This window comes from Pseudophryne corroboree, chromosome 5 (genome assembly GCF_028390025.1).
Source record: "Pseudophryne corroboree isolate aPseCor3 chromosome 5, aPseCor3.hap2, whole genome shotgun sequence".
NCBI classification, from domain to species: Eukaryota; Metazoa; Chordata; class Amphibia; order Anura; family Myobatrachidae; genus Pseudophryne; species Pseudophryne corroboree.
Genome location: NC_086448.1, coordinates 231453606 through 231480917, shown reverse-complemented (window position 1 = coordinate 231480917; position 27312 = coordinate 231453606). Strand labels below are relative to the sequence as shown.

The window sequence follows — 27312 nt, the reverse complement described above, 5'->3', positions numbered from 1 at the left end:
ATACGGCCACCCTAAAGGATCCTGCGGATAGAAAGCAGGAAGCTATCCTGAAGTCTGTTTATACACATTCTGGCACACTGCTGAGGCCAGCAATTGCTTCGGCCTGGATGTGTAGTGCGGTAGCTGCATGGACGGATTCTCTGTCTGAGGAGATAGATACCCTGGACAGGGACACTGTTCTACTGACCCTGGCACATATCAAGGACGCGGTCCTATATATGCGGGATGACCAGAGGGACATTTGCCTGCTGGGCTAGAGAGTAAACGCAACGTCCATTTCTGCCAGAAGGGTCTTATGGACTCGGCAATGGACAGGGGATACCGACTCTAAAAAACACATGGAGGTTTTACCTTATAAGGGTGAGGATTTGTTTGGGGACGGTCTCTCGGACCTAGTTTCCACAGCTACGGCTGGGAAGTCAAATTTCTTGCCTTATGTCCCTCCACAGCCTAAGAAAGCACCGTATTACCAAATGCAGTCCTTTCGTTCTCAGAAGAGCAAGAAGGTCAGAGGTGAGTCCTTTCTTGCCAGAGGCAGGGGTAGAGGAAAAAAGCTGCACCATGCAGCTAGTTCCCAGGAACAAAAGTCTTCCACGGCTTCCACTAAATCCACCGCATGACGTTGGGGCTCCACAGGCGGAGCCGTCGGGGCGCGTCTCCGACATTTCAGCCACCAGTGGGTTCTCTCACAGGTGGATCCTTGGGCTATACAAATTGTGTCTCAGGGATACAAGCTGGAATTCGAGGTGATGCCCCCTCATCGTTACCTAAAATCGGCCTTACCAACTTCCCCCATGGAAAGGGAGATGGTGTTGGCGGCAATTCACAAACTTTTTCTCCAGCAGGTGGTGGTAGAGGTTCCCCCCCTTCAACGGGGAAGGGGCTACTATTCCACTATGTTTGTGGTACCGAATCCGGACGGTTCGGTCAGACCCATTTTAAATTTAAAATCCCTGAACATTTATCTGAAGAAATTAAAGTTCAAAATGGAATCGATCAGAGCGGTCATTGCAAGCCTGGAAGAGGGGGATTTTATGGTGTCTCTGGACATCAAGGATGCTTACTTGCATGTCCCCATTTATCCGCATCATCAGGAGTACCTCAGGTTTGTGGTTCGGGACTGTCATTACCAATTCCAGACGTTGCCGTTTGGCCTGTCCACGGCACCGAGAGTTTTTACCAAGGTGATGGCGGAAATGATGGTGCTCCTTCGGAAGCAAGGGGTTACAATTATCCCATACTTGGACGATCTCCTCATAAAGGCGAGGTCCAGGGAGCAGTTGCTGATCAGCGTAGCACACTCTCATGATCACCCTGTCCCCCAGGGCCATGGTGTCTCTTCTGTGGTGGCTACAAGGTGCTCACCTCCTCGAGGTCCGCAGATTCGGCATACAGGACTGGGTCCTGGTGACCACGGATGCAAGCCTCCGAGGGTGGGGGGCAGTCACTCAAGGAAGAAACTTCCAAGGGCTGTGGTCAAGTCAGGAGACTTGTCTGCACATAAATATCCTGGAGCTACGGGCCATATACAACGCCCTGAGTCAAGCGGAGCCTTTGCTTCGAGGCCAACCAGTGCTGATTCAGTCAGACAACATCACAGCAGTCGCTCATGTAAACCGCCAGGGCGGCACAAGAAGCAGGGTGGCAATGGCGGAAGCCACCAGGATTCTTCGTTGGGCGGAGAATCACGTGCAAGCACTGTCAGCAGTGTTCATTCCGGGAGTGGACAACTGGGAAGCAGACTTCCTCAGCAGACACTACCTCCACCCGGGAGAGTGGGGACTTCATCAAGAAGTCTTCACGCAGATTGTAAATCGATGGGAACTGCCACAGGTGGACATGATGGCGTCCCGCCTCAACAAAAAATTAGAGATATTGCGCCAGGTCAAGGGACCCTCAGGCGATAGCTGTGGACGCACTGGTGACACCGTGGGTATTCCAGTCGGTCTATATGTTTCCTCCTCTTCCTCTCATACCCAGGGTACTGAGAATCGTAAGAAAAAGAGGAGTGAGAACAATACTCATTGTTCCGGATTGTCCAAAAAGGACTTGGTACCCGGAACTGCAAGAAATGCTCACAGAGGACCCATGGCCTCTGCCTCTCAGACAGGACCTGTTGCAACAGGGGCCCTGTCTGTTCCAAGACTTACCGCGGCTGCGTTTGACGGCATGGCGGTTGAACACCGGATCCTAGCAGAAAAGGGCATTCCGGATGCAGTTATTTTTACGCTGATAAAGGCTAGGAAGGACGTGACAGCAAAACATTATCACCGTATATGGCGAAAATATGTTGCTTGGTGTGAGGCCAGGAAGGCCCCTACAGAGGAATTCCAGCTGGGTCGATTCCTGCACTTCCTACAGTCAAGTGTGACTATGGGCCTAAAATTAGGGTCCATAAAGGTCCAGATTTCGGCCCTATCCATTTTCTTTCAAAAAGAACTGGCTTCACTGCCTGAGGTTCAGACGTTTGTTAAGGGAGTGCTGCATATTCAGCCTCCTTTTGTGCCACCAGTGGCACCTTGGGATCTTAACGTGGTCTTGGCTTTCCTGAAATCCCACTGGTTTGAGCCACTTAAGACAGTGGAGCTAAAGTATCTCACGTGGAAAGTGGTCATGCTGTTGGCCTTAGCCTCAGCTAGGCGTGTGTCAGAATTGGCGGCTTTGTCATGTAAAAGCCCCTATCTGGTTTTCCATATGGATAGGGCAGAATTGCGGACTCGTCCGCAGTTTCTGCCAAAGGTGGTGTCATCTTTTCATTTGAACCAACCCATTGTGGTGCCTGCGGCTACTCGTGACTTGGAGGATTCCAAGTTGCTTGATGTAGTCAGGGCTTTGAAGATCTATGTTGCCAGGACGGCTGGAGTCAGGAAAACTGACTCGCTGTTTATCCTGTATGCATTCAACAAGCTGGGTGCTCCTGCTTCAAAGCAAACCATTGCTCGCTGGATCTGTAACACGATTCAGCAGGCTCATTCTGCGGCTGGATTGCCGCATCCAAAATCAAAGAAAGCCCATTCCACAAGGAAGGTGGGCTCTTCTTGGGCTGCTGCCCGAGGCGTCTCGGCATTACAGCTTTGCCGAGCTGCTACTTGGTCGGGTTCAAACACATTTGCAAAATTCTACAAGTTTGATACCCTGGCTGAGGAGGACCTGGTGTTTGCCCATTCGGTGCTGCAGAGTCATCCGCACTCTCCCGCCCGTTTGGGAGCTTTGGTATAATCCCCATGGTCCTTACGGAGTCCCCAGCATTCACTAGGACGTTAGAGAAAATAAGAATTTACTCACCGGTAATTCTATTTCTCGTAGTCCGTAGTGGATGCTGGGCGCCCGTCCCAAGTGCGGACTTTCTGCAATACGTGTATATAGTTCTTGCTTAACAAAGGGTTATGGTTGTGTAGCATCGGTTGAGTGATTGCTCAGTTGTTCATACTGTTAACTGGGTAAGTTTATCACAAGTTGTACAGTGTGATTGGTGTGGCTGGTATGAGTCTTACCCTGGATTCCAAAATCCTTTCCTTGTAATGTCAGCTCTTCTGGGCACAGTTTCCTTAACTGAGGCCTGGAGGAGGGGCATAGAGGGAGGAGCCAGTGCACACCAGATAGTACTGAATCTTTCTTTAGAGTGCCCAGTCTCCTGCGGAGCCCGTCTATTCCCCATGGTCCTTACGGAGTCCCCAGCATCCACTACGGACTACGAGAAATAGATTTACCGGTGAGTAAATTCTTATTTTTTTTTTAGAGTTTATTATTTTACGGGGAAGCTACTGGTAACAGCCTCCCTGCTTCGTTGGACTGGGGGGGGGGGGGCGGCGGCGGCGAGGAGTAGTGACCTACCCTACAGGGTGAGAGCCACTATCTCTGCTGACAGGACACTGAGCTCCTGAGGGGATAGATCGTTAGCCGCTCCAGGCGACCGCTCACCCCAGCAGCATGCCGCCACCCCCTAACAAAGCCAGAAGATGTTTGTGGTGAGTGAGTCACTGGTCCCCCTAGCAAGCGGGGAGCCGGTGTGAAGATGGCGGCAACAGGGTAGGGAGCGCGGTGCTAACCACGCTCCGGGGGTTCAGCGGTACATAGTGCGGCGCTGTGTGGGGCGCCCTGAGCCAGCACCTACACCCTAAACTGGTCAGCAAGTCTGTCAGGGTCGACAGATTGCTGACAGCAGAAATCCTCAGGCCAGTGTAATACAATAAAGAACGTGAAGCAGCACCATGTTAGGAGTGGACCCAGCAGCTTTCAGCGCCATTTTCCTGTCTGCAGCTAATTTGTAACAGACGCTGACAGGGAGAGCTGTCCCTCCAAGCAACTCCAGCTATCCTGTACGGTACCAGGGGGTTGTAGAGGGGGGGGGGGGGGGGGGTTGGTTGTGTAAAGTCTATGTAGTCTATTAAGGTACACAGACAGCGCTGGTAGTTTCATTAGTTCTACCATAAAAATTGCTGTGTGTGGGTTGGCTCCAATCTCTGTGTCTCTCTGTGGCATACTCAGGGGGTGGGTGGGAGGGAACTTTGTCTGACATTTCCCTGTGTGTGTGGGTATTAATATCTCACATATCCATGTCTAGGGACTCTGTGTTATATGCTGCAGAAGATGTTTCCTCTCAGGAGGGATCCATTCCATGTACACAGGATTGTAATGGTTTGTCTCAGATCCCTATTGTTGGAATGATCTCTACTAGGGTAGCTAATACCGAGACTGAAACTCATGTGTTGAATAAGTCTATGGCAGTTTGGTCAGGCTCTGTCCCTATTCCTGCAAAATCCCCTAGCATGTTCACACAGAAACGTACACTTACCCAAATTATGCAAGATGACACGGATACCGACTCTGATACTACAGACTGATGGGGACGTGCTGAGGGGGGCGGCATCCCTGCTAAGGGTTACAGCTCATGATTGAGGCCATTAGAGAGGTGTTAAACATTAATGACACTACACCTGAGCAGGTTGAGGAGGCTTACTTCACTGATAATAAGAAATCCCTGCTAACCTTTCCCGCGTCTAAAGAATTAAACACTATGTTTGAAAAATCCTGGGAAAACCCAGAGAACATTTTCCAGATCCCAAACAGAGGTCTGGTTGCTTTTCCCTTCCCTGAGGAAGATAGGAAAAAATGGGAAAACCCACAAATTGTTGATGCATCTGTCTCCATACTGTCTAAAAAGGTGGTTTTACCTGTCCCTGGTTCTACCGCGTTGAAAGAACCAGCTGATCGTAAGATTGACACTTCTCTCAAATCCATATTCACTGCTTCAGGAGTGGCCTTAAGGCCCTCTATTGCCTGTGCATGGATTTCTAAAGCCATAGTAAAGTGGTCAGGCACATTACTAGAGGATTTGGATTCAATGGATAGAAGTGACATTGAATTGTTTTTACGTAACATACAGGATTCTGCGGGGTTCATGGTGGAATCCATGAAGGAGCTGGGTACGCTGACTGCACAGATATCCTCCATGTCTGTATCAGCTCGCAGGTGACTCTGGCTACGCCAATGGTCTACAGACGCGGAATCCAGGAGAAGTGTGGAGAACCTACCCTACACAGGTCAGGCTCTATTTAGGGATGCGTGGATTTCCACAGCAACCGCGCATAAGTCACCTTTCCTTCCCTCTGCTACTCCTTCGAAGAGACAAAAAAGCCCAATCCTTCTACCTCTTTCTTTAGAAGTGGTCGGGCAAAATCCAAAATGCCTACACCCGCAGGCTCCCAGGACCAGAGACCTGCTTCTGGTTCCTCAAAATCCTCACGGTGGACCTAAAAGCCTGGAGGACGGGCTGGTGGGTGTGAGACTCGGGTGTTTCAGCCACTTCTGGGTGGCCTGCGGCCTGGATCCCTGGGTACAGGATGTTGTCCCAGGGGTACAGACTAGAGTTTCAAGAACTGCCGCCTTACCGATTCTTCAAATCAGGCTTGCCAGCTTTGCTGACAGACAGGGCTATCCTACAGGAAGCCATCCTAAAATTGGAAAAATCACAGGTCATTGTTCCAGTTCCACCTCATATTCAAAACCAGGGTTATTATTAAAACCTTTTCGTGGTACTGAAACCGGATGGCTCGGTCAGACCAATTTTGAATTTGAAATCGTTGAACCCTTACCTGATGGTGTTCAATTTCAAAATGGAGTCTCTCAGATCAGTGATTTCATGTCTGGAGGAGGGAGAGTTTCTGGTATCCCTGGATATCAAGGATGCATACCTCCACATTCCGATTTGGCCGCCTCGCTATCAATTCCAGGCATTGCCCTTCGGTCTCTCCACAGCACCGAGGGTGTTCACCAAGGTGATGGCAGAGATGATGGTTCTCCGCAAACAGGGGGTGAACATAATCCCATATCTGGACGATCTGCTGATAAAGGCATCATCCAGGGAGAGGTTGTTGCAGTTCATTGTTCTCACGAATCATCTGCTCAGGGAACACGGTTGGATCCTGAATCTTCCGAAATCACATTTGGAGCCGACCAGGAGGTTGTCTTTTCTGGGAATGATCCTCGACACAGAAGTGCAGAGGGTGTTTCTTCCGGAGGAGAAAGCGTTGGTGATGCAAACAATGGTTCGGGATGTCCTGAGGCCAGGTTGGGTTTCGGTTTATCAGTGCATTCGACTACTGGGGAAGATGGTGGCCTCTTACGAGGCTCTCCAGAACGGAAGGTTTCATGCTCGACCCTTTCAACTGGATCTCCTGGATAAGTGGTCGGGATCTCATCTACACATACACCAGAGAATATGCCTGTCGCCAAAAGCCAGGATTTCACTCCTCTGGTGGCTGCAACTACCTCACCTTCTGGAGGGCCGCAGATTCGGGGTTCAGGACTGGATCCTTCTAACCACAGATGCAAGTCTCTGGGACTGGGGCACAGTCACTCGGGGAAACCTTCCAAGGAAGGTGGTCAAGCCTGGAATCAAGCCTACCAATCAACATTCTGGAACTATGAGCCGTCTACAACGGTATTCTCCAAGCGGCCCGTCTTCTGCGAGATCGAGCCATTCAAGTGCAGTCGGACAATGTAACGACAGTGGCTTACATAAACAGACAGGGCGGAATGAAGAGCAGAGCTGCAATGTCAGAGGTAACAATTATTCTCTGGGCAGAAAAACACGCGTTGGCGCTGTCAGCAATCTTCATTCCGGGATTAGACAACTGGGAAGCGGACTTCCTCAGCAGTCCATCCAGGGGAGTGGGGACTCCATCCGGAGGTGCTCACGGAGGCAACAGATCTTTGGGGTGTACGTCAAATAGACATGATGGCCTCTCGTCTCAACAAGAAGCTTCGGCGGTATTGTTCCAGGTCGAGGGACCCGCAAGCCGTGGCGGTGGACGCCCTAGTGTCTCCGTGGGTGTTCCAGTCGGTGTACGTATTTCCTCCTCTTCCACTCATTCCAAGAGTTCTAAAATTCATAAGGAGAACGAGTTCAGGTGATCCTCATTGCTCCAGACTGTTTAAGAAGGGCTAGGTACGCGGATCTTCTGCTAGAAGAGCCAAGGCCTCTTCGGGCGGACCTGCTGCAGCAGGGGCCGTTTGCTTATCTAGACTTACTGCGGCTACGTTTGATGGCATGGAGGTTGAATGCCAGAAATTAGCTCGGAAGGGCATTCCGAACAAGGTTATTCCTACACTGATACAGGCTAGGAAAGGAGTAACGTCTAAACATTACCATCGTATTTGGGAAAAATATGTAACTTGGTGTGAGTCCAAGAATTTTCCTACGGTGGAGTTTCAGATAGGACGGTTTCTCTTCCTGCAATCAGATGTGGATATGGGCCTGAGATTGGGATCCGTAAAGGACCAGATTTCGGCCCTAACCATTGTCTTCCAAAAACAGTTGGCTTCCCTCCCGGAGGTTCGGACCCTTTTTGAAAGGGGTTCTGCACATCCAGCCTCCCTTTGTGCCGCCTACGGCACCATGGGATCTTAACGTGGTGCTGCAGTTTCTCCAATCTGATTGGTTCGGGCCTCTACAGGAGGTTGAGGTCAGGTTTCTCACATTTAAGGCTGTCACTTTATTGGCCTTAGCTTTTGCTAGACGTGTGTCGGAGCTGGGGGGCTTTGTCTTGTAAGAGCCCCTACTTGAACTTCCTTGACGATAGAGCTGAGCTCCAGACACGTCAGCAGTTCCTTCCGAAGGTTGCGTCGGCATTTCATATCATCCAACCTATTGTGGTGCCAGTTGCTACTGACTCCTCAATTTCATCAAAGTACTTGGATGTTGTAAGGGCTCTTGAAATCTATGTGAAGAGAACTACTTGTCACAAAAAATCGGACTCTGTTTGTCCTGTATGAGCCCAAGAAACTTGGGTGTCCTGCTTCTAAGCAGACGATCTCTCGCTGGATCAGGTTCACTATCCAGCATGCGTATTCTACAGCAGGATTGCTGTGTCCTATGTCTGTTAAGGCCCACTCTACTCGTAAGGTGGTTTCTTCCTGGGCGGCTGCCTGGGTTGTCTCTGCTTTACAGCTTTGCCGAGCGACTACTTGGTCAGGGTCATAAACGTTTGCAAAGTTCTACAAGTTCGGTACCTTGGCCGCTGAGGACTTGAAGTTTGGTCAATCAGTTCTGCAGGAGCCTCCACGCTCTCCCTCCCGTTCTGGGAGCTTTGGTACATCCCCATGGTACTAATGTGGACCCCAGCATCCTCTAGGACGTAAGAGAAAATAGGATTTTAATTATCTACCGGTAAATCCTTTTCTCGTAGTCTGAAGAGGATGCTGGGCGCCCGTCCAGCGCTTCGTGATACTGCAGTGTTTACTTTGTTCAGTACTGCTTAGTTCTCGGTTTAGTACTTTTTTGTTGCTTGGTTAAGTAATATTGTCCAGCCGTTGCTGATGTTTCAAGCTAGTTAGCTTGGTTTGCCTTGTGTGTGAGCTGGTGTGAATCTCGCCACTATCTGTGTAAAATTCTTCTCTCGAAGATGTCCTTCTCCTCGGGCACAGTTTCTAGACTGAATCTGGTAGGGGGGGCATAGAGGGAGGAGCCAGCCCACACACTCAAACTCTTAAAGTGCCAGTGGCTCCTAGTGGACCTGTCTATACCCCATGGTACTAATGTGGACCCCAGCATCCTCTACGGACTACGAGAAAAGGATTACCGGTAGGTAATTAAAATCCTATTTTCCTGCAGATAGCAGAAAGCTATTTGAGACCCCTCCCGTAATACATCCCTCGGTGTCTCGTCTGTCCAAAAAGACTCTTCTGCCGGTTCTGTGGGGTCACCTCTTTGAGGGTACCATCAGATAGGAGACTCTCGGCAGCGGGAGTTTTACATTGCCCGGCGCAGGTAGGTTGTTGAGTCAACAAAGCTATGGTAACCTGGACAGTAGGTTTATTTGTGAATCAGCGTTGTATCTTTTTGAGGCCTCCCAGGACATCTGTATCCTTGGAGCCAGAATTTCCATCCCTATCTATCTCAGAACCAGAGATCTCTGGCTACGACAGTGGCAAGCGGATACTGAATATAAGAGGCCCAGTGGAATTGTTTCCTTTTACAGGAGAGGGCCTGTTCGGTACAGAACTTGACACTTGGATTTCTCAAGCTACTGTGGATAAGTCAATGTATCTCCCTATTGCTGCTCCAGCTCCTCACAGGGCCTTTCGTGTCCGTTACATGTTGAAAAGCCGTTTCCGGGGAGAAGCCTCAGACACCAGTGGCTCTCGAGGTAGAGGTAGAGGCAGAGGTTCCACAGTCTCAGCCAGCAGGTTGGTGAGTCTACCACTAAGCCCAGTGCATGACGGGCTTCCCCTCTCACTTGGGGGACTCCAGAGTGGGAGCTCATCTGTGGTCTTTCAAGGACGGCTGGACAACATTCTTCCCCAGTTACCTGGGTTTGAGATCTCATCATCCACGGGTACAAAATCGATTTGCATCGGCGACAAGAGTGTCGTCTTACAGAAGACTGTCCAAGACTCCTGTTTGCATCTACGGATACAGGGCTCCTGCCCCAGCCTTTTTTCTCGTGCTGAAACCAGGGAGTTCAGCCAGACTCTGAATTTAAAGGATCTCAATCCTTTTTGTGAGTGTTCAGATTCAGGATGGAGTCCCTTCAATCGATGCAGGTTTGGGAACGAGTTCCTGGCATCCTTGGACATCAGGAACGCCTATTTACAGGTTCCCACTTGGCCTCCACATCAGGCTTTTCTACGGTTCGCTATAGGGGGACGCCCACTCCCAATTCCAGACCCTTGCATTCTGTCTCTCTGCGGCTCCCAGAGCCTTCACAAGGATCGTGGCCGTCCTGATGACCCTTCTTCGCAGGTAGGACGTGAGGATTATTCCTCTATCTGGACATTCTGCTGCTGAGGGCTGCTCCGCAGACCTTATGGTTCAGCATGGGTCGATCCTCAACTTCCCAAGGTCTATTTCTGCCACACACAACAGTTACTGTTCCTGAGGATGATCCCTCTACACAGTACGTCAGACGGTGTTGCCTCCTCAGGACTAGATCCTATCTGTTCAGTTGTAGGTCATGTCGACACTTCACTAACGTCGGGACTTTGTGTATACGTCGCCTTGGGAGGATGGTGGCGACGTTCAAAGCCCTTCAGTATGACGTTCCACTCGGGGCCTTTCCACCTGTATCTACTACGTCAGAAGACACATTTGTCTTTTCTCTGGTGGCCAAAATTCGACCCATTTGTTGTAAGGGAAACTGTTTGGGGTTTGGACCCTGGATCTCCAGTTCCAGGGGCGCTGGTCATCCCTGGACGTCGATCTCCTGATAAACATACTCGAGCTGCGAGCAGTGTACAACGCCCTGCGTTAGGCAGATCACTTGTTTCAGAGTCAGGCCGTCGGAGTTCAGTCCGACAACGCCACGACATCACTTGCAGCTCTGTGGCGCTGTGAGAGGTCACAGTATCCTACTCTGGGCAGAGGTATATGCTCTGGCCTTGTTGACACTCTTCCTTCCAGGGATGGTGAATTGGGAGATCGATTATCTCGGCCGCCAAAATATGCTTCTAGGACAGTGGACTCTCACTCCTGGGGTGTTTCTTCAGTTGGTTTATCTGTGGGGCTGTCCTCAGATTGCACTCAGGGTGTCCCTAAACCACCAGCTGCCTCTTTCCTGCTCTTGGACGAGAAACCCGGCGGCAGCTGCCGTGGATGCCTTCACGGCTCCTTGGGATTTCCAGTTCGTTTATCGCTTTCCTCCTTTTCAGTTGCTGCCTTGGGTTCTGCAATGTATGCGGAGTGAAGACGCGCTGGTCCTCGTAGTGACTCTGGATTGACCACGCGGGGTGGATACTCAGGGCTCCGTTTTTTGTCTATAGCGGAACCTTGCCTCCTACCGATTCTAGATCATCTGCTACAACAGGGGCAGGCTACGTTTGACTGTGTGGCTGTTGTGAAGACAATCTTGAGGAGAAAGGGGTTTTCTCTTACAGTTATACTACCCTGTTTCAGGCTCGGCAGTCTGTCACTTCGTCTCATTGCTACCGCAGATGGCAGTCGGATGTGGCCTCGTGGGAACGACGGGGGTTGTGTCCTACGGTTTCTTCTATTGGCCCTCCTTTTCCTGCATGCGGGTTTCTCTGCGGGACTGAGATTTAGTTCTCTAAGGGGTTCTGGTCTCTGCTCTTTCTGGTTTCTTACAGAGAAAATTGGCGTGGTTTAGACCTTTTCTTTCATGGGGTTTTCTCCAAATTCATCCGCCTTTTCGGCCTCCGACGGCTCTGTGAGACCTAAGCCTGGTTCTTTTTTTTTTTTTTTTTTTTTTTTTTTTTTTTACAGGCTCCTTTGTTTTAGTCACTTCAATCAATGGAGATTAAAGATCTCGCCTGTAACATGGTTCTTCTCCTGGCTCTGGCTTCGGCCAGACGGGTGTCTTTACTTGGAGTTCTCTTTTGCCATCCTACTTCTCTGCTGTTTCATGAGGTTAGGGCGGAGCTTCAGGTTCACATGTCAATCTCCCAACAGGGGTTTCTGATTTTCTCATCAATCTCACTCCTCGGGTGTTTCTACAGTTGGTCCGTCGGTGGGGCTGTCCTCAGATCTAGTACCCTGTGAATTCGCCTTTTCGGCGAATTCACAGGGTACTAGATCTGGGATGGGACTTCTTCTCTTCGAGAGACTGCTTCCTAATTTGTCCTGTACAATGCCGCTTATCCTGGATGGCCAGCTTCTACACGAATTTTGGCCGTTGGATCCGTTTGACCATCCAATGTTTTTTGCTGGTTTCTCGGAAACCTGTTTACATTTTGGTGCTCTTTATGCGCTCCGTGGGACTCTCGTGGGTGGCCGCCCGTGGGGTTTTCCATGATTTTTTTTTTTTAGGTTGCACGACCGCTTGATCGGGCTGACTTACATTTATCATGTTTTACCATTTTGATACCTTTGCGGCCTCTGCATCGCAGTTTGGCCGTGCCATTTGGCAGGACTCTTAGCGCTCTCCCACTCGTATTGGGAGCTCTGGAACGTCCCCATTGTAATGGCTCTCCAGTGTCCCCTAATGGATGAAGGAGAAATCAGGATTTTGTTACTTACTGATAAATCCCTTTCTCCGATTCCACAGGGGACACTGGACGCCCACCTGTCGCTGTGTTCCTGCCTTGTCTGCTTGCCTGTCAGTGCGTGACTGCTTGTTGTTCGACTCACTTTCGCTACGGTTTGTTTCACACATCTACTTGTGTGTTGTTTTTGTGTTCTGTGACTTGGTTAACCTTCTCTGTTTAACGTTGGTTTCTTCCAGCTCTCCTCGGGCACAGTTTTAGTAGACTGGCTTGGAGGGGGAACATAGTAGGGGAGGAGCTAGTCACATTGCTAATTTTTAAAGTGCCAGCTCCCAGTTGCTACCTACTATATTCCCCACTGTAATGGCTCTCCAGTGTTCGCTGTGGTATCGGAGAAAGGGATTTATCGGTAAGTACCAAAATCCTGATTTTAATCCAGCTATGTATTACCTCTTTCACATCAGAATGCCGGGTCACACCTGGGAATTGCAAACGGGTCCTTCCCGGGTGTGACCCTGCATTGGACCCTTTCAGACTGGCTTTCCAACCCAGCAATATGCCATGTCTGGTTGCCATCAGGGGCAGGTGTGGAGGTGGCGCTGGGAGATAAGAGAATCTCCACGCCACCTTTGCCTATGCTGTGAACGGGTCCCGAATCGACCTGGCAACCCGTTCACACTGCACCTGACCAGAGAAGAACCCTTCTTTATACCCGGGTTGAATCCCGGGAATTCGTCTGTGACCCCTCTCACACCGCACAAATAGCCTGATATCGACCTGGTATATTGCCTGGTCGACGCAGTCACTGTGCGGTGTGAATGGGGAATATGTGTAAATAATTTTGAACATCGATGCTTGTGTACTCACAAGTGCAGTAGTATAACTGAAAACATATAGTATTAGCTCTTCATTCTAATAAACATGTTTTAAGTGTAGTTCTATGTTATGATGCTTTTCACTTCAGTCTCATATCAGCTTCCATGGGAAGAAACTGAAGCTGGGTCCAGCAATAAGAAAACAAGTGTGTGAGTATCTAATTGTCTGTCTTATTTCTGCACATGACTTAGTCAGTGAACAAAACCAACAAACGTATCCCTCGGCTTACAGGCTCGTATGCACCACCAAGACCCGTCGTGCTTAGTGCTCCAGCTCCACAGTATCCCAGCATATATCCTAACATCCCAACATCTGATCCTTATCTCCAGCATACGCCGCTGTTCAGCCCAATCACTCAATATGTACAGGTGAGAGACACTGTTGCTGTTACTATTGGAAACTTGCAGGCAAGGATCCTTAATAAATTCAGCCCTTGCTGAACACGCTGGAGCAATGTTCCACTACGGCGAGGGTTTCCCTGTTATTTTGTGACCAAGCCTGTCATGGGCATGTTACTAGGCTATGAGTGCTGATGCAAGAGACTTTTTCTATGAAGCAATGGCAAATGTTTGTTGTAATCATAATGATCTTTACATCACTGCTTGAGTGGCTGCAAAATATATGCCTGTCCATAGGTGTATGTGGAGGTGTGGCCTGTTCTGAATAGTGTGTCTCTATGGGGGCAGAGCACTTGCATGTTCCTAAGTTGCTTTGGTGTCGGAATCTGTAAATTCTGATTTTACACCAAGCAGCAGTGATGGAACTGTGGGAGGCAGTGGAGTCTGCTGCCGCCGGGCTCCTGCCCTCAATGGGACACATCTGCACTGTCTCCTGATGCCTGAATCGTTTGCTGCGGATGAGTTGTCAGTGACACGGAAGCTGCCTCCTTGTATATACAGAGCTGGCACTGGCTGCAGCTGGCCGAGTGAAGCTCTGTTCCTCCGTTGGGCTGAAAGCAGGTAGGCACTGGCAGCACTTTCGTCAAGCTGCACTGTGTGTTGGGGGGGTTTGCTGGGGGATCTTTAATAAATGATAGCAGCACTGTGTTTTGTGTGTGAATGTTTTTAAGTGAGAGGCGCACATGTAAGTGAGAGGCATTTGTGTGGTTTTAAGTGAGAGGCGTGTGAGAGGCATTTGTGTTTTCTCGAACGTCCTAGTGGATGCTGGGGACTCCGTCAGGACCATGGGGATTAGCGGCTCCGCAGGAGACAGGGCACAAAAATAAAGCTTTAGGATCAGGTGGTGTGCACTGGCTCCTCCCCCTATGACCCTCCTCCAAGCCTCAGTTAGGTTTTTGTGCCCGTCCGAGCAGGGTGCAATCTAGGTGGCTCTCCTAAAGAGCTGCTTAGAAAAAGTTTTTAGGTTTTTTATTTTCAGTGAGTCCTGCTGGCAACAGGCTCACTGCATCGAGGGACTTAGGGGAGAGAAGTCAACTCACCTGCGTGCAGGATGGATAGGCTTCTTAGGCTACTGGACACCATTAGCTCCAGAGGGATCGAACACAGGCCCAGCCATGGAGTCCGGTCCCGGAGCCGCGCCGCCGCCCCCCCTTGCAGATGCCGAAGATGGAAGAGGTCCAGAAGCAGGCGGCAGAAGACTTTTCAGTCTTCCTGAGGTAGCGCACAGCACTGCAGCTGTGCGCCATTGTTGTCAGCACACTTCACACAGCGGTCACGGAGGGTGCAGGGCGCTGGGGGGGCGCCCTGGGCGCAATGTATAATACCTTTTTATGGCTAAAAAATACATCACATATAGCCCTTGAGGCTATATGGATGTATTTAACCCCTGCCAGATCTCACAAACTCCGGAGAAGAGCCCGCCGAAATAGGGGGCGGGGCTTATTCTCCTCAGCACACAGCGCCATTTTCCTGCTCAGCTCCGCTGTGAGGAAGGCTCCCAGGACTCTCCCCTGCACTGCACTACAGAAACAGGGTAAAACAGAGAGGGGGGGCACTTTTTTTGGCGATATTACTATATTTAAGCTGCTATAAGGATACAACACTTATATAGGGTTGTTCCCATATATATTATAGCGCTTGGGTGTGTGCTGGCAAACTCTCCCTCTGTCTCCCCAAAGGGCTAGTGGGGTCCTGTCTTCAATAGAGCATTCCCTGTGTGTCTGCTGTGTCGGTACGTGTGTGTCGACATGTATGAGGACGATGTTGGTGTGGAGGCAGAGCAATTGCCGGTAATGGTGATGTCACCCCCCAGGGAGTCGACACCGGAATGGATGGCTTTGTTTATGGAATTACGTGATAATGTCAGCACATTACAAAAATCAGTTGACGACATGAGACGGCCGGAAAACCAGTTAGTACCTGCCCAGGCGTCTCAGACACCGTCAGGGGCTGTAAAACGCCCTTTACCTCAGTCGGTCGACACAGACCCAGACACGGACACTGAATCTAGTGTCGACGGTGAAGAAACAAACGTATTTTCCAGTAGGGCCACACGTTATATGATCACGGCAATGAAGGAGGCTTTGCATATCTCTGATACTACAAGTACCACAAAAAGGGGTATTATGTGGGGGGTGAAAAAACTACCTGTAGTTTTTCCTGAATCAGAGGAATTGAATGATGTATGTGATGAAGCGTGGGTTAACCCAGATAGAAAAGTGCTAATTTCAAAAAAGTTATTGGCATTATACCCTTTCCCGCCAGAGGTTAGGGCGCGCTGGGAAACACCCCCTAAGGTGGATAAGGCGCTCACACGCTTATCAAAACAAGTGGCGTTACCGTCTCCTGATACGGCCGCCCTCAAGGATCCAGCTGATAGGAGGCTGGAAACTACCCTAAAAAGTATATACACACATACTGGTGTTATACTGCGACCAGCCATCGCCTCAGCCTGGATGTGCAGTGCTGGGGTGGTCTGGTCGGATTCCCTGACTGAAAATATTGATACCCTGGATAGGGACAGTATTTTACAGACTTTAGAGCAATTAAAGGATGCTTTTCTTTATATGCGAGATGCTCAGAGGGATATTTGCACTCTGGCATCGAGAGTAAGTGCGATGTCCATATCTGCCAGAAGAAGTTTATGGACACGACAGTGGTCAGGTGATGCGGATTCCAAACGGCATATGGAAGTATTGCCGTATAAAGGGGAGGAATTATTTGGCGTCGGTCTATCGGATTTGGTGGCCACGGCAACTGCCGGGAAATCCACCTTTTTACCTCAGACCCCCTCCCAACAGAAAAAGACACCGTCTTTTCAGCCGCAGTCCTTTCGGTCCTATAAGAAGCGTGCAAAAGGACAGTCGTATCTGCCCCGAGGCAGAGGAAAGGGTTAGAGAGGGCAGCAAGCAGCTCCTTCCCAGGAACAGAAGCCCTCCGCGGGTTCTGCAAAGCCCTCAGCATGACGCTGGGGCTTTACAAGCGGACTCAGGAACGGTGGGGGGTCGACTCAAGAATATCAGCGCGCAGTGGGCTTGCTCACAGGTGGACCCCTGGATCCTGCAGGTAGTATCTCAGGGTTACAGGTTGGAATTCGAGAAGTCTCCCCCTCGCCGGTTCCTAAAGTCTGGTTTGCCAACGTCTCCCTCAGACAGGGCGACGGTATTGGAAGCCATTCACAAGCTGTTTTCTCAGCAGGTGATAGTCAAGGTACCCCTCCTACAACAGGAAAAGGGGTATTACTCCACGCTATTTGTGGTACCGAAGCCGGACGGCTCGGTAAGACCTATTCTAAATCTGAAATCTTTGAACCTGTACATACAAAAATTCAAGTTCAAGATGGAGTCACTCAGAGCAGTGATAGCGAATCTGGAAGAAGGGGACTTTATGGTGTCCCTGGACATAAAAGATGCTTACCTGCATGTCCCAATTTGCCCTTCACATCAAGGGTACCTCAGGTTCGTGGTGCAAAACTGTCATTATCAGTTTCAGACGCTGCCGTTTGGATTGTCCACGGCACCTCGGGTCTTTACCAAGGTAATGGCCGAAATGATGATTCTTCTGCGAAGAAGAGGCGTATTAATTATCCCTTACTTGGACGATCTCCTGATAAGGGCAAGGTCCAGAGAACAGCTGGAGGACGGAGTAGCACTAACCCAAGTAGTACTGCAACAACACGGGTGGATTCTGAATTTTCCAAAATCTCAGTTGACCCCGACAACACGTCTGCTGTTCCTGGGAATGATTCTGGACACGGTTCAGAAAAAGGTGTTTCTTCCGGAGGAGAAAGCCAAGGAGTTATCCGAACTTGTCAGGAACCTCCTAAAACCAGGAAGAGTGTCTGTGCATCAATGCACAAGAGTCCTGGGAAAGATGTTGGCTTCTTACGAAGCAATCCCATTCGGCAGATTCCACGCACGAACTTTTCAGTGGGATCTGCTGGACAAATGGTCCGGATCGCATCTGCAGATGCATCAGCGGATAACCTTATCGCCACGGACAAGGGTGTCTCTTCTGTGGTGGTTGCAGAGTGCTCATCTGTTAGAAGGCCGCAGATTCGGCATACAGGACTGGGTCCTGGTGACCACGGATGCCAGTCTGAGAGGCTGGGGAGCGGTCACACAGGGAAGAAACTTCCAGGGAGTATGGTCAAGCCTGGAGATGTCTCTTCACATAAATATACTGGAGCTAAGAGCGATTTACAATGCTCTAAGCCTGGCAAAACCCCTGCTTCAGGGTCAGCCGGTGTTGATCCAGTCGGACAACATCACGGCAGTCGCCCACGTAAACAGACAGGGCGGCACAAGAAGCAGGAGAGCAATGGCAGAAGCTGCAAGGATTCTTCGCTGGGCGGAAGATCATGTGATAGCACTGTCAGCAGTGTTCATTCCGGGAGTGGACAACTGGGAAGCAGACTTCCTCAGCAGACACGATCTACACCCGGGAGAGTGGGGACTTCATCCAGAAGTCTTCCACATGATTGTGAACCGTTGGGAAAAACCAAAGGTGGATATGATGGCGTCTCGCCTCAACAAAAAACTGGACAGGTATTGCGCCAGGTCAAGAGACCCTCAGGCAATAGCTGTGGACGCTCTGGTAACACCGTGGGTGTTCCAGTCAGTGTATGTGTTTCCTCCTCTGCCTCTCATACCCAAAGTACTGAGAATTATACGGCAAAGGGGAGTAAGAACGATACTCGTGGCTCCGGATTGGCCAAGAAGAACTTGGTACCCGGAACTTCAGGAGATGCTCACGGAAAATCCGTGGCCTCTACCTCTAAGACGGGACCTGATTCAGCAGGGACCGTGTCTATTCCAAGACTTACCGCGGCTGCGTTTGACGGCGTGGCGGTTGAACGCCGAATTCTAAGGGAAAAAGGCATTCCAGAAGAGGTCATTCCTACACTGGTTAAAGCCAGGAAGGAGGTGACTGCACAACATTATCACCGCATTTGGAGAAAATATGTTGCGTGGTGTGAGGCCAGGAAGGCCCCCACGGAGGAATTTCAATTGGGTCGATTCCTACATTTCCTGCAAACAGGATTGTCTATGGGCCTCAAGTTGGGGTCCATTAAGGTTCAAATTTCGGCCCTGTCGATTTTCTTCCAGAAAGAATTGGCTTCAGTTCCTGAAGTCCAGACTTTTGTAAAAGGAGTACTACATATACAGCCCCCGGTTGTGCCCCCAGTGGCTCCGTGGGACCTTAATGTAGTTTTGGATTTTCTCAAATCCCATTGGTTTGAGCCACTCAAATCGGCGGATTTGAAATATCTTACATGGAAAGTAACCATGCTACTGGCCCTGGCTTCAGCCAGGAGAGTGTCAGAATTGGCGGCTTTATCGTATAAAAGCCCATATCTGATTTTCCATTCGGACAGGGCAGAACTGCGGACGCGTCCTCATTTTCTGCCTAAGGTGGTGTCAGCGTTTCACCTGAACCAGCCTATTGTGGTGCCTGCGGCTACTAGCGATTTGGAGGATTCCAAGTTGCTGGACGTTGTCAGGCATTGAAAATATATATTTCAAGGACGGCTGGAGTCAGAAAATCTGACTCGCTGTTTATACTGTGTGCACCCAACAAGCTGGGTGCTCCTGCTTCTAAGCAGACGATTGCTCGTTGGATTTGTAGCACAATTCAACTTGCACATTCTGTGGCAGGCCTGCCACAGCCTAAATCTGTCAAGGCCCATTCCACAAGGAAGGTGGGCTCATCCTGGGCGGCTGCCCGAGGGGTCTCGGCATTACAACTCTGCCGAGCAGCTACGTGGTCGGGGGAGAACACGTTTGTAAAATTCTACAAATTTGATACCCTGGCTAAAGAGGACCTGGAGTTCTCTCATTCGGTGCTGCAGAGTCATCCGCACTCTCCCGCCCGTTTGGGAGCTTTGGTATAATCCCCATGGTCCTGACGGAGTCCCCAGCATCCACTAGGACGTTAGAGAAAATAAGATTTTACTTACCGATAAATCTATTTCTCGTAGTCCGTAGTGGATGCTGGGCGCCCATCCCAAGTGCGGATTGTCTGCAATACTTGTACATAGTTATTGTTACAAAAAAATCGGGTTGTTCTTGTTGTGAGCCGTCTGTTCAGAGGCTCCTACGTTGTCATACTGTTAACTGGGTTCAGATCACAAGTTGTACGGTGTGATTGGTGTGGCTGGTATGAGTCTTACCCGGGATTCAAAATCCTTCCTTATTGTGTACGCTCGTCCGGGCACAGTATCCTAACTGAGGCTTGGAGGAGGGTCATAGGGGGAGGAGCCAGTGCACACCACCTGATCCTAAAGCTTTATTTTTGTGCCCTGTCTCCTGCGGAGCCGCTAATCCCCATGGTCCTGACGGAGTCCCCAGCATCCACTACGGACTGCGAGAAATAGATTTATCGGTAAGTAAAATCTTATTTTTTAAGTGATGAAGGCATGTGTACGTGAGAGATGTTTGTATGCGTTTAAGTGAAAGAGGCGTGTGTTTAAGTGAGAGAGACCTTTGTGTGTGTTTAAATGAAGGAGGTATGCGAGTGTGTTGTGAAAGAAAGGCGTGTATGTGTATATATATTTATATGTGTGTGTATATATATATGTGTGTATATGTGTGTGTGTGTGTATATATATATATATATATATATATATATATATATATATATATATATATATATATATGTATATATATATATATATATGTGTGTGTGTATATATATATATATATGTGTATGTGTGTGTGTGTATATATATATATATATATATATGTCTATATATATATATATATATATATATATATATATATATATATAGCGAACTAGTAACCGGCACTCTCACTTCATCATCATCTCGCCGCGGTGCACATTAATGTAATCCATACATACATATATATATTTCTCTAACGTCCTAGTGGATGCTGGGGACTCCGTAAGGACCATGGGGAATAGACGGGCTCCGCAGGAGACATGGGCACTTTAAGAAAGAATTTAGATTCTGGTGTGCTCTGGCTCCTCCCTCTATGTCCCTCCTCCAGACCTCAGTTTGAATCTGTGCCCGGACGAGCTGGGTGCTGTTCAGTGAGCTCTCCTGAGCTTGCTGTAAGAAAGTATTTTGTTAGGTTTTTTATTTTCAGGGAGCTCTGCTGGCAGCAGACTCCCTGCATCGTGGGACTGAGGGGAGAGAAGCAGCCCTACTCTCTGCAGATAGGTCCTGCTTCTTAAGCTACTGGACACCATTAGCTCCAGAGGGATCGTACACAGGATCTCACCCTCGTCGTCCGATCCCAGAGCCGCGCCGCCGTCCCCCTCGCAGAGCCGGAAGACAGAAGCCGGGTGAGCATAAGAAGCAAGAAGACTTCAAAATCGGCGGCCGAAGACTCCAGCCTTCACTGAGGTAGCGCACAGCACTGCAGCTGTGCGCCATTGCTCCCACGCACACCCACATACTCCGGTCACTGTAAGGGCGCAGGGGGGTGCGCCCTGGGCAGCAATTAGGACCTCTTTGCAAAAGTTTTGCATATATACAGTTGGCCACTGTATATATGTATGAGCCCCCGCCAAAATATTGTACATTAAAGCGGGACAGAAGCCCGCCGCTGAGGTGGCGGGGCTTCTTCCTCAGCACTCACCAGCGCCATTGTTTCTCCACAGCTCCGCTGAGAGGAAGCTTCCCAGGCTCTCCCCTGCAGATACACGGTAGAAGAGGGTAAAAAAGAGAGGGGGAGGCACATAATTAGGCCCAAAAATCATTGTAACAGCGGCTACTGGGTTAACATTAAGTTACTGTGTTATTCCTGGGTTATATAGCGCTAGTACTAAATCTTTCTTAGAGTGCCCAGTCTTCTGCGGAGCCGCTATTCCCCATGGTCCTTACGGAGTTCCCAGCATCCACTAGGACGTCAGAGAAATCATTATTACAGCGGCTACTGGGTTAACACTAAGGTACTGTGTGATTCCTGGGTTATATAGCGCTGGGGTGTGTGCTGGCATACTCTCTCTCTCTCTCTCTCTCTCTCTCTCTCTCTCCAAAGGGCCTTGTGGGGGAACGGTCTTAAAAAAGAGCATTCCCTGTGTGTGTGGTGTGTCTGTACGCTTGTGTCGACATGTTTGACGAGGAAGGCTATGTGGAAACAGAGCGGGAGCAAATGAATGTGGTGTCTTCGCCGACGGCGCAGACACCTGATTGGATGGATATGTGGAAGGTTTTAAATGATAATGTTAATTCCTTGCATAAAAGGTTGGATAAGGCTGAAGCCTTAGGACAGTCGGGGTCTCAGCCCGTGCCTGATCCTATGTCGCAGAGGCCGTCAGGGTCTCAGAAGCGCCCACTATCCCAAATTGTTGACACAGATACCGACATGGATTCTGACTCCAGTGTCGATTACGATGATGCAAAGTTACAGCCTAAATTGGTTAAATCCATCCGTTATATGATTATAGCAAGTAAGGATGTGTTGCACATCACAGAGGAAACCCCAGTCCCTGACAAGAGGGTTCATATGTGTGGGGAAAAAAGGCAGGTGGTGACTTTCTCCCCTTCACACGAGCTAAATGAGTTATGTGAAAAGGCTTGGGAATCTCCAGATAAAAAACTGCAGATTTCCAAACGGATGCTTATGGCGTATCCTTTCCCGCCAACAGACAGACAGGTTACGCTGGGAATCCTCCCCTAGGGTGGACAAAGCTTTAACACGCTTATCCAAGAGGGTAGCCCTGCTGTCACAGGATACGGCCACCCTAAAAGATGCTGCTGATAGAAAGCAAGAGGGTACCCTGAAGTCCATTTATACACATTCAGGTACCTTACTAAGGCTGGCAATTGCGTCGGCCTGGGTGTGTAGTGCTGTAGCAGCATGGACGGATACCTTATCTTAGGAACTTGATAACTTAGACAAGGATACTATATTACTGACCCTGGGGCATATAAAAGACGCTGTCCTATATATGAGAGATGCTCAAAGAGACATTAGTCTACTGGGCTCTAGAATAAATGCTATGTCGATTTCTGCCAGAAGGGTCCTGTGGACTCTGCAATGGACAGGTGATGCCGACTCAAAAAGGCACACGGAGGTTTTACCTTAAAAGGTTGAGGAATTGTTTGGGGAGGGTCTCTCGGACCTGGTCTCCACAGCTACTGCTGGAAAGTCAAATTTTTTGCCATGTTCCCTCACAACCTAAGAAAGCACTGTATTACCAAATGCAGTCCTTTCGATCACAAAAAGGCAAGAAAGTGTTAACTGCAATTCACAAATTGTATCTTCAACAGGTGGTGGTCAAGGTTCCCCTCCTTCAACAAGGAAAGGGTTATTATTCGACCATGTTTGTGGTACCGAAACCGGACTGTTCGGTTAGACCCATATTGAATTTAAAATCCCTGAACATATACCTGAAAAGGTTCAAGTTCAAGATGGAATCGCTCAGAGCGGTCATCGCAAGCCTGGAAGGGGGAGATTTTATGGTGTCTCTGGACATAAAGCATGCATACCTTCATGTCCCCATTTATCCACCTCATCAGGCGTACCTCAGATTTGTGGTACAGGATTGTCATTACCAATTTCTCTAACGTCCTAGTGGATGCTGGGTACTCCGTAAGGACCATGGGGAATAGACGGGCTCCGCAGGAGACTGGGCACTCTTAAAAGAAAGATTAGGTACTATATCTGGTGTGCACTTGCTCCTCCCTCTATGCCCCTCCTCCAGACCCCAGTTAGAATCTGTGCCTGGCCAGAGCTGGATGCACCCTAGGGGCTCTCCTGAGCTTCCTAGAAAAGAAAGTATTTGTTAGGTTTTTTATTTTCAGTGAGATCTGCTGGCAACAGACTCACTGCTACGTGGGACTGAGGGGAGAGAAGCGAACCTACCTGCTTGCAGCTAGCTTGGGCTTCTAAGGCTACTGGACACCATTAGCTCCAGAGGGATCGAACACAGGCCCAGTCCTCGGTCGTCCGGTCCCGGAGCCGCGCCGCCGTCCCCCTTGCAGAGCCAGAAGAACGAAGAGAAGTTGAAAATCGGCGGCTGAAGACTCCGGTCTTCATTAAGGTAGCGCACACCATTGCTCCCTTAGCACACCACACACTCCGGTCACTGATGGGTGCTGGGGGGGGGGGGGGGGGGGGAGCGCCCTGGGCAGCAATTAGATTACCTTACTTGGCGAAAAGCACATAATACAGTTTGATCAACTCTATATGTGCATTAACCCCCGCCATTAAAGTACATAAAAGGACAGAAGCCCGCCGCTGAAGGGGCCGGGCCTTCTTCCTCAGCACACCGGCGCCATTTTCTCTTCACAGCTCAGCTGGAAGGAAGCTCCCCAGGCTCTCCCCTGCAGTATCCTGGTACACAAAGGGTAAAAAAGAGAGGGGGGGGCACATAAATTTAGGCGCAAAACTGTGTATATAAGCTGCTATAGGGGAAAAATCACTCAGTATAGTGTACATCCCTGTATTATATAGCGCTGTGGTGTGTGCTGGCATACTCTCTCTGTCTCTCCAAAGGGCCTGGTGGGGGAACTGTCTTCAAATAGAGCATCCCCTGTGTGTGTGGTGTGTCGGTACACGTGTGTCGACATGTCTGAGGTAAAAGGCTCCTCTAAGGAGGTGATAGAGCGGATAAGTGTGTGGGAGGGTGTCTCCGTCGACAACGCCGACACCTGTTTGGATATGTGTAAGTGCTGAGGTAAAATTATTGCACAAAAGGTTAGGGAACAGAAAGGAAATTTACCGTGGTCTGTCTCTATGTCACAGAGTCCTTCAGAGTCTCTCTATGCTCACTATCCAAAATAACAAACACTGTATCGACACGGAGTTTAACTCCACTGTCGACTACGATAATGCAAAGTTACAGCCAAGAGGGCTAAAAGATAATCAATATATGATTATTGGAATAAAAGATGATTTGCATATCACTGATGACTCATCTGTCCCTGACACGAGAGTACACATGTTAAGGGGAAGAATGCTGAGGTAAATTTCCCTCCTCTCATGAGGAAAAAGAGCGGAAATCTCCAGACAAGAGACGGCAGCTTCCCACAAGAGAATTCTCAGGCTGTATCCTTTCCCCACTAGGGCCAGGATGTGTTGAGAATCTTCCCCTTGGGTGTCCTGTTTGCACTAGCTATTCTCAGGGATCCTGCAGATAGTGTGCACATTCTAGTATACTACCCAGACCGGCGATTGTGTCGGCATGGGTTTATAGCGCTGTGGCAGCGTGGACAGGTACCTTATCAGCAGAGATTGAGACCCTAGTATGCATATAAATATTTTAAGATGCTGTCTTAAGTGATAGATATATAATTATAAAGCATGCCCAAAGGGACATGAGTATACTGGGTCCTAGAGACAAAAGCTATGTCGATTTCTGCTTGACGTGTCCTGTAGAATATACATTGGACAGATGATGCCGACTTAAGAGGCATATGGAAGGCTGAGGATTGTGTGGAGAAAGGTTCTCGGGCCTGGTCTCCACAGCTATAGTTGGTAATTCTGCTAGTTTGCCCTATATTCCTGCACAGCCTAGGAAAGCACGACATTATTAAATGCAGCTTTTCGAATAAAGAAACAAAGTCTGAGGTGCGTCCTTTCTTGTCAGAGCCGGGGGCAGAGGAAAGAAGCTGTACAACACAGCTAGTCCCCAGGAACAGAAGTCCTCCCCGGCCTCTACAAAAATCCACCGCATGTCGCTGGGGCTCCACAGGCGGAGCTAGGCCCGGTGGGGACACTCCTTCGTAAGTTCAGCCACAAGTGGGTTCTCTCCCTGTTAGATCCCTGGGCAATAGAAATTGTGTCGCAGGGATACAGGCTGGACTGTGAGAAGATGCCCCCTCACCGAGGACCCAGCGGGCTTCCCCCCAAGAGAGGGAGCCAGTGTTAACTGCAATTCGTAAATTGTATCTTCAACAGGTGGTGGTCAAGGGTCCCCTCCTTCAACAAGAGGGTGTTATTATTCGACCATGTTATAATCCCGAAACCAGACGGTTCGGTTAGACCCATATTGAATTAAAATCCCTGAACATATACCTGAAAAGGTTCAGGTTCAAGATGGAATCGCTAAGAGCAGTCATTGCAAGCCTGAAATGAATCGGGACATAAGGGATGCATACCTTCATGTCCCCATTTATCCACCTCATCAGGCGTACCTCAGAATTGTGGTACAGGATTGTCATTACCAATTTCACCAAGGTAATGGCGGATATGATGGTGCTCCTGCAGAAGCAAGGTGTCACTATTATCACATACATGGATGATCTCCTCATAAAAGCGAGATCAAGAGAGCAGTTGCTGGACAGCGTATCACCTTCTCTGGAAGTGAAACGGCAACACGACTGGATTCTATATATTCCGAAGTCGCAGTTGGTTCCTACAGCTCATCTGCCTCGCCTAGGCATGATCCTAGACATTATCTCCCGATAGAGAGAGCTCAGGAGCTCATGACACTGGTCAGGAATCTATTGAAAACCAAAACAGGTGTCAGTGCATCACTGCACTCGAGTCCTGGGAAGGATGGTGGCATCATGCGAGGCCATCCCCTTCGGCTGGTTCCATGCAAGGACAATGGAACTTACTGGACAAGTGGTCCGGATCACATCTTCAGATGCATCGGTTAATCACCCTATCCCCCAGGGTCAGGGTGTCTCTCCTGTGGTGGCTGCGGAGTGCTTACCTTCTCGAGGGCCGCAGATTCGGCATTCAGGACTGGGTCCTGGTGACCACGGATGCAAGCCTCCGAGGGTGGGGGGCAGTTACACAGGGAAAAAAATTCCAAGGTTTGTGGTCAATCCAACAGACTTGCCTTCACATCAATATCCTGGAACTAAGGGCCATATACAACGCCCTAAGTCAAGCGGAGTTCCTGCTTTGCGACCAACCGGTTCTGATCCAGTCAGACCGCAGGGGCTCATATAAACCGCCAGGGCGGCACAAGGAGCAGGGTGGCGAGGGTAGAAGCCACCAGAATTCTTCGCTGGGCGGAGAATCAAGTAAGCGCACTGTCAGCAGTGTTCATTCCGGGAGTGGACACGTCCTCCACCCGGGAAAGTGGTGACTTCATCAGGAAGTCTTCATGCAGTTTTACGAATTGATGGGAACTGCCTCAGGTGGACTACATGGCGTCCCACCTCAATAAAAAGATAAAAAAGGTTTTACGCTGGGTCAAGGGACTCTCAGGCGATAGCTGTGGTCGCACTAGTAACACCGTGGGTGTTCCAGTCGGTCTATATATTCCCTACTCTTCCTCTCAGACCCAAGGGCTGAGAATTGTAATAAACGGAGGAGTGTGAACAATATTCTTTTCTCCGGATTGGCAAAGAAGGACTCGGTACCCGGAACTGCAAGAAATGCTCTGAGGACCCATGGCCTCTGCCTCTCAGTCAGGACATGTTGCAACAGGGGCCCTGTCTGTTCCAAGACTTACCGCGGCTGCGTTGGATGGCATGGCGGTTGAACGCCGCATCCTAGCGGAAAAGGGCATTCCGGATGCAGTTATTCCTACGCTGATAAAGGCTAGGAAAGACGTGACAGCAAGACTTTTTCACTGTATATGGCGAAAATAGGTTGCTTGGTGTGTGGCCGGGAAGGCCCTACAGAGGAATTCCAGCGGGGTCGATTCCTGCACTTCCTACAGTCAG

At 49.5% G+C, this 27312-nt stretch overlaps 1 protein-coding gene across 4 annotated transcripts in view; it reads left to right on the top strand.

The window, feature by feature from the left end:
* Window positions 1–27312, top strand: part of DAZL (deleted in azoospermia like) — a 510616-nt gene that overhangs the window by 286070 nt on the left and 197234 nt on the right. For all 4 annotated transcript variants that reach the window (XM_063922172.1, XM_063922170.1, XM_063922169.1 and 1 more), the window contains exons 5-6: window positions 13406–13466; window positions 13549–13685. In XM_063922172.1, coding sequence (XP_063778242.1) covers window positions 13406–13466; window positions 13549–13685 — 198 coding nt within the window. The remainder of the gene's footprint in view (window positions 1–13405; window positions 13467–13548; window positions 13686–27312) is intronic.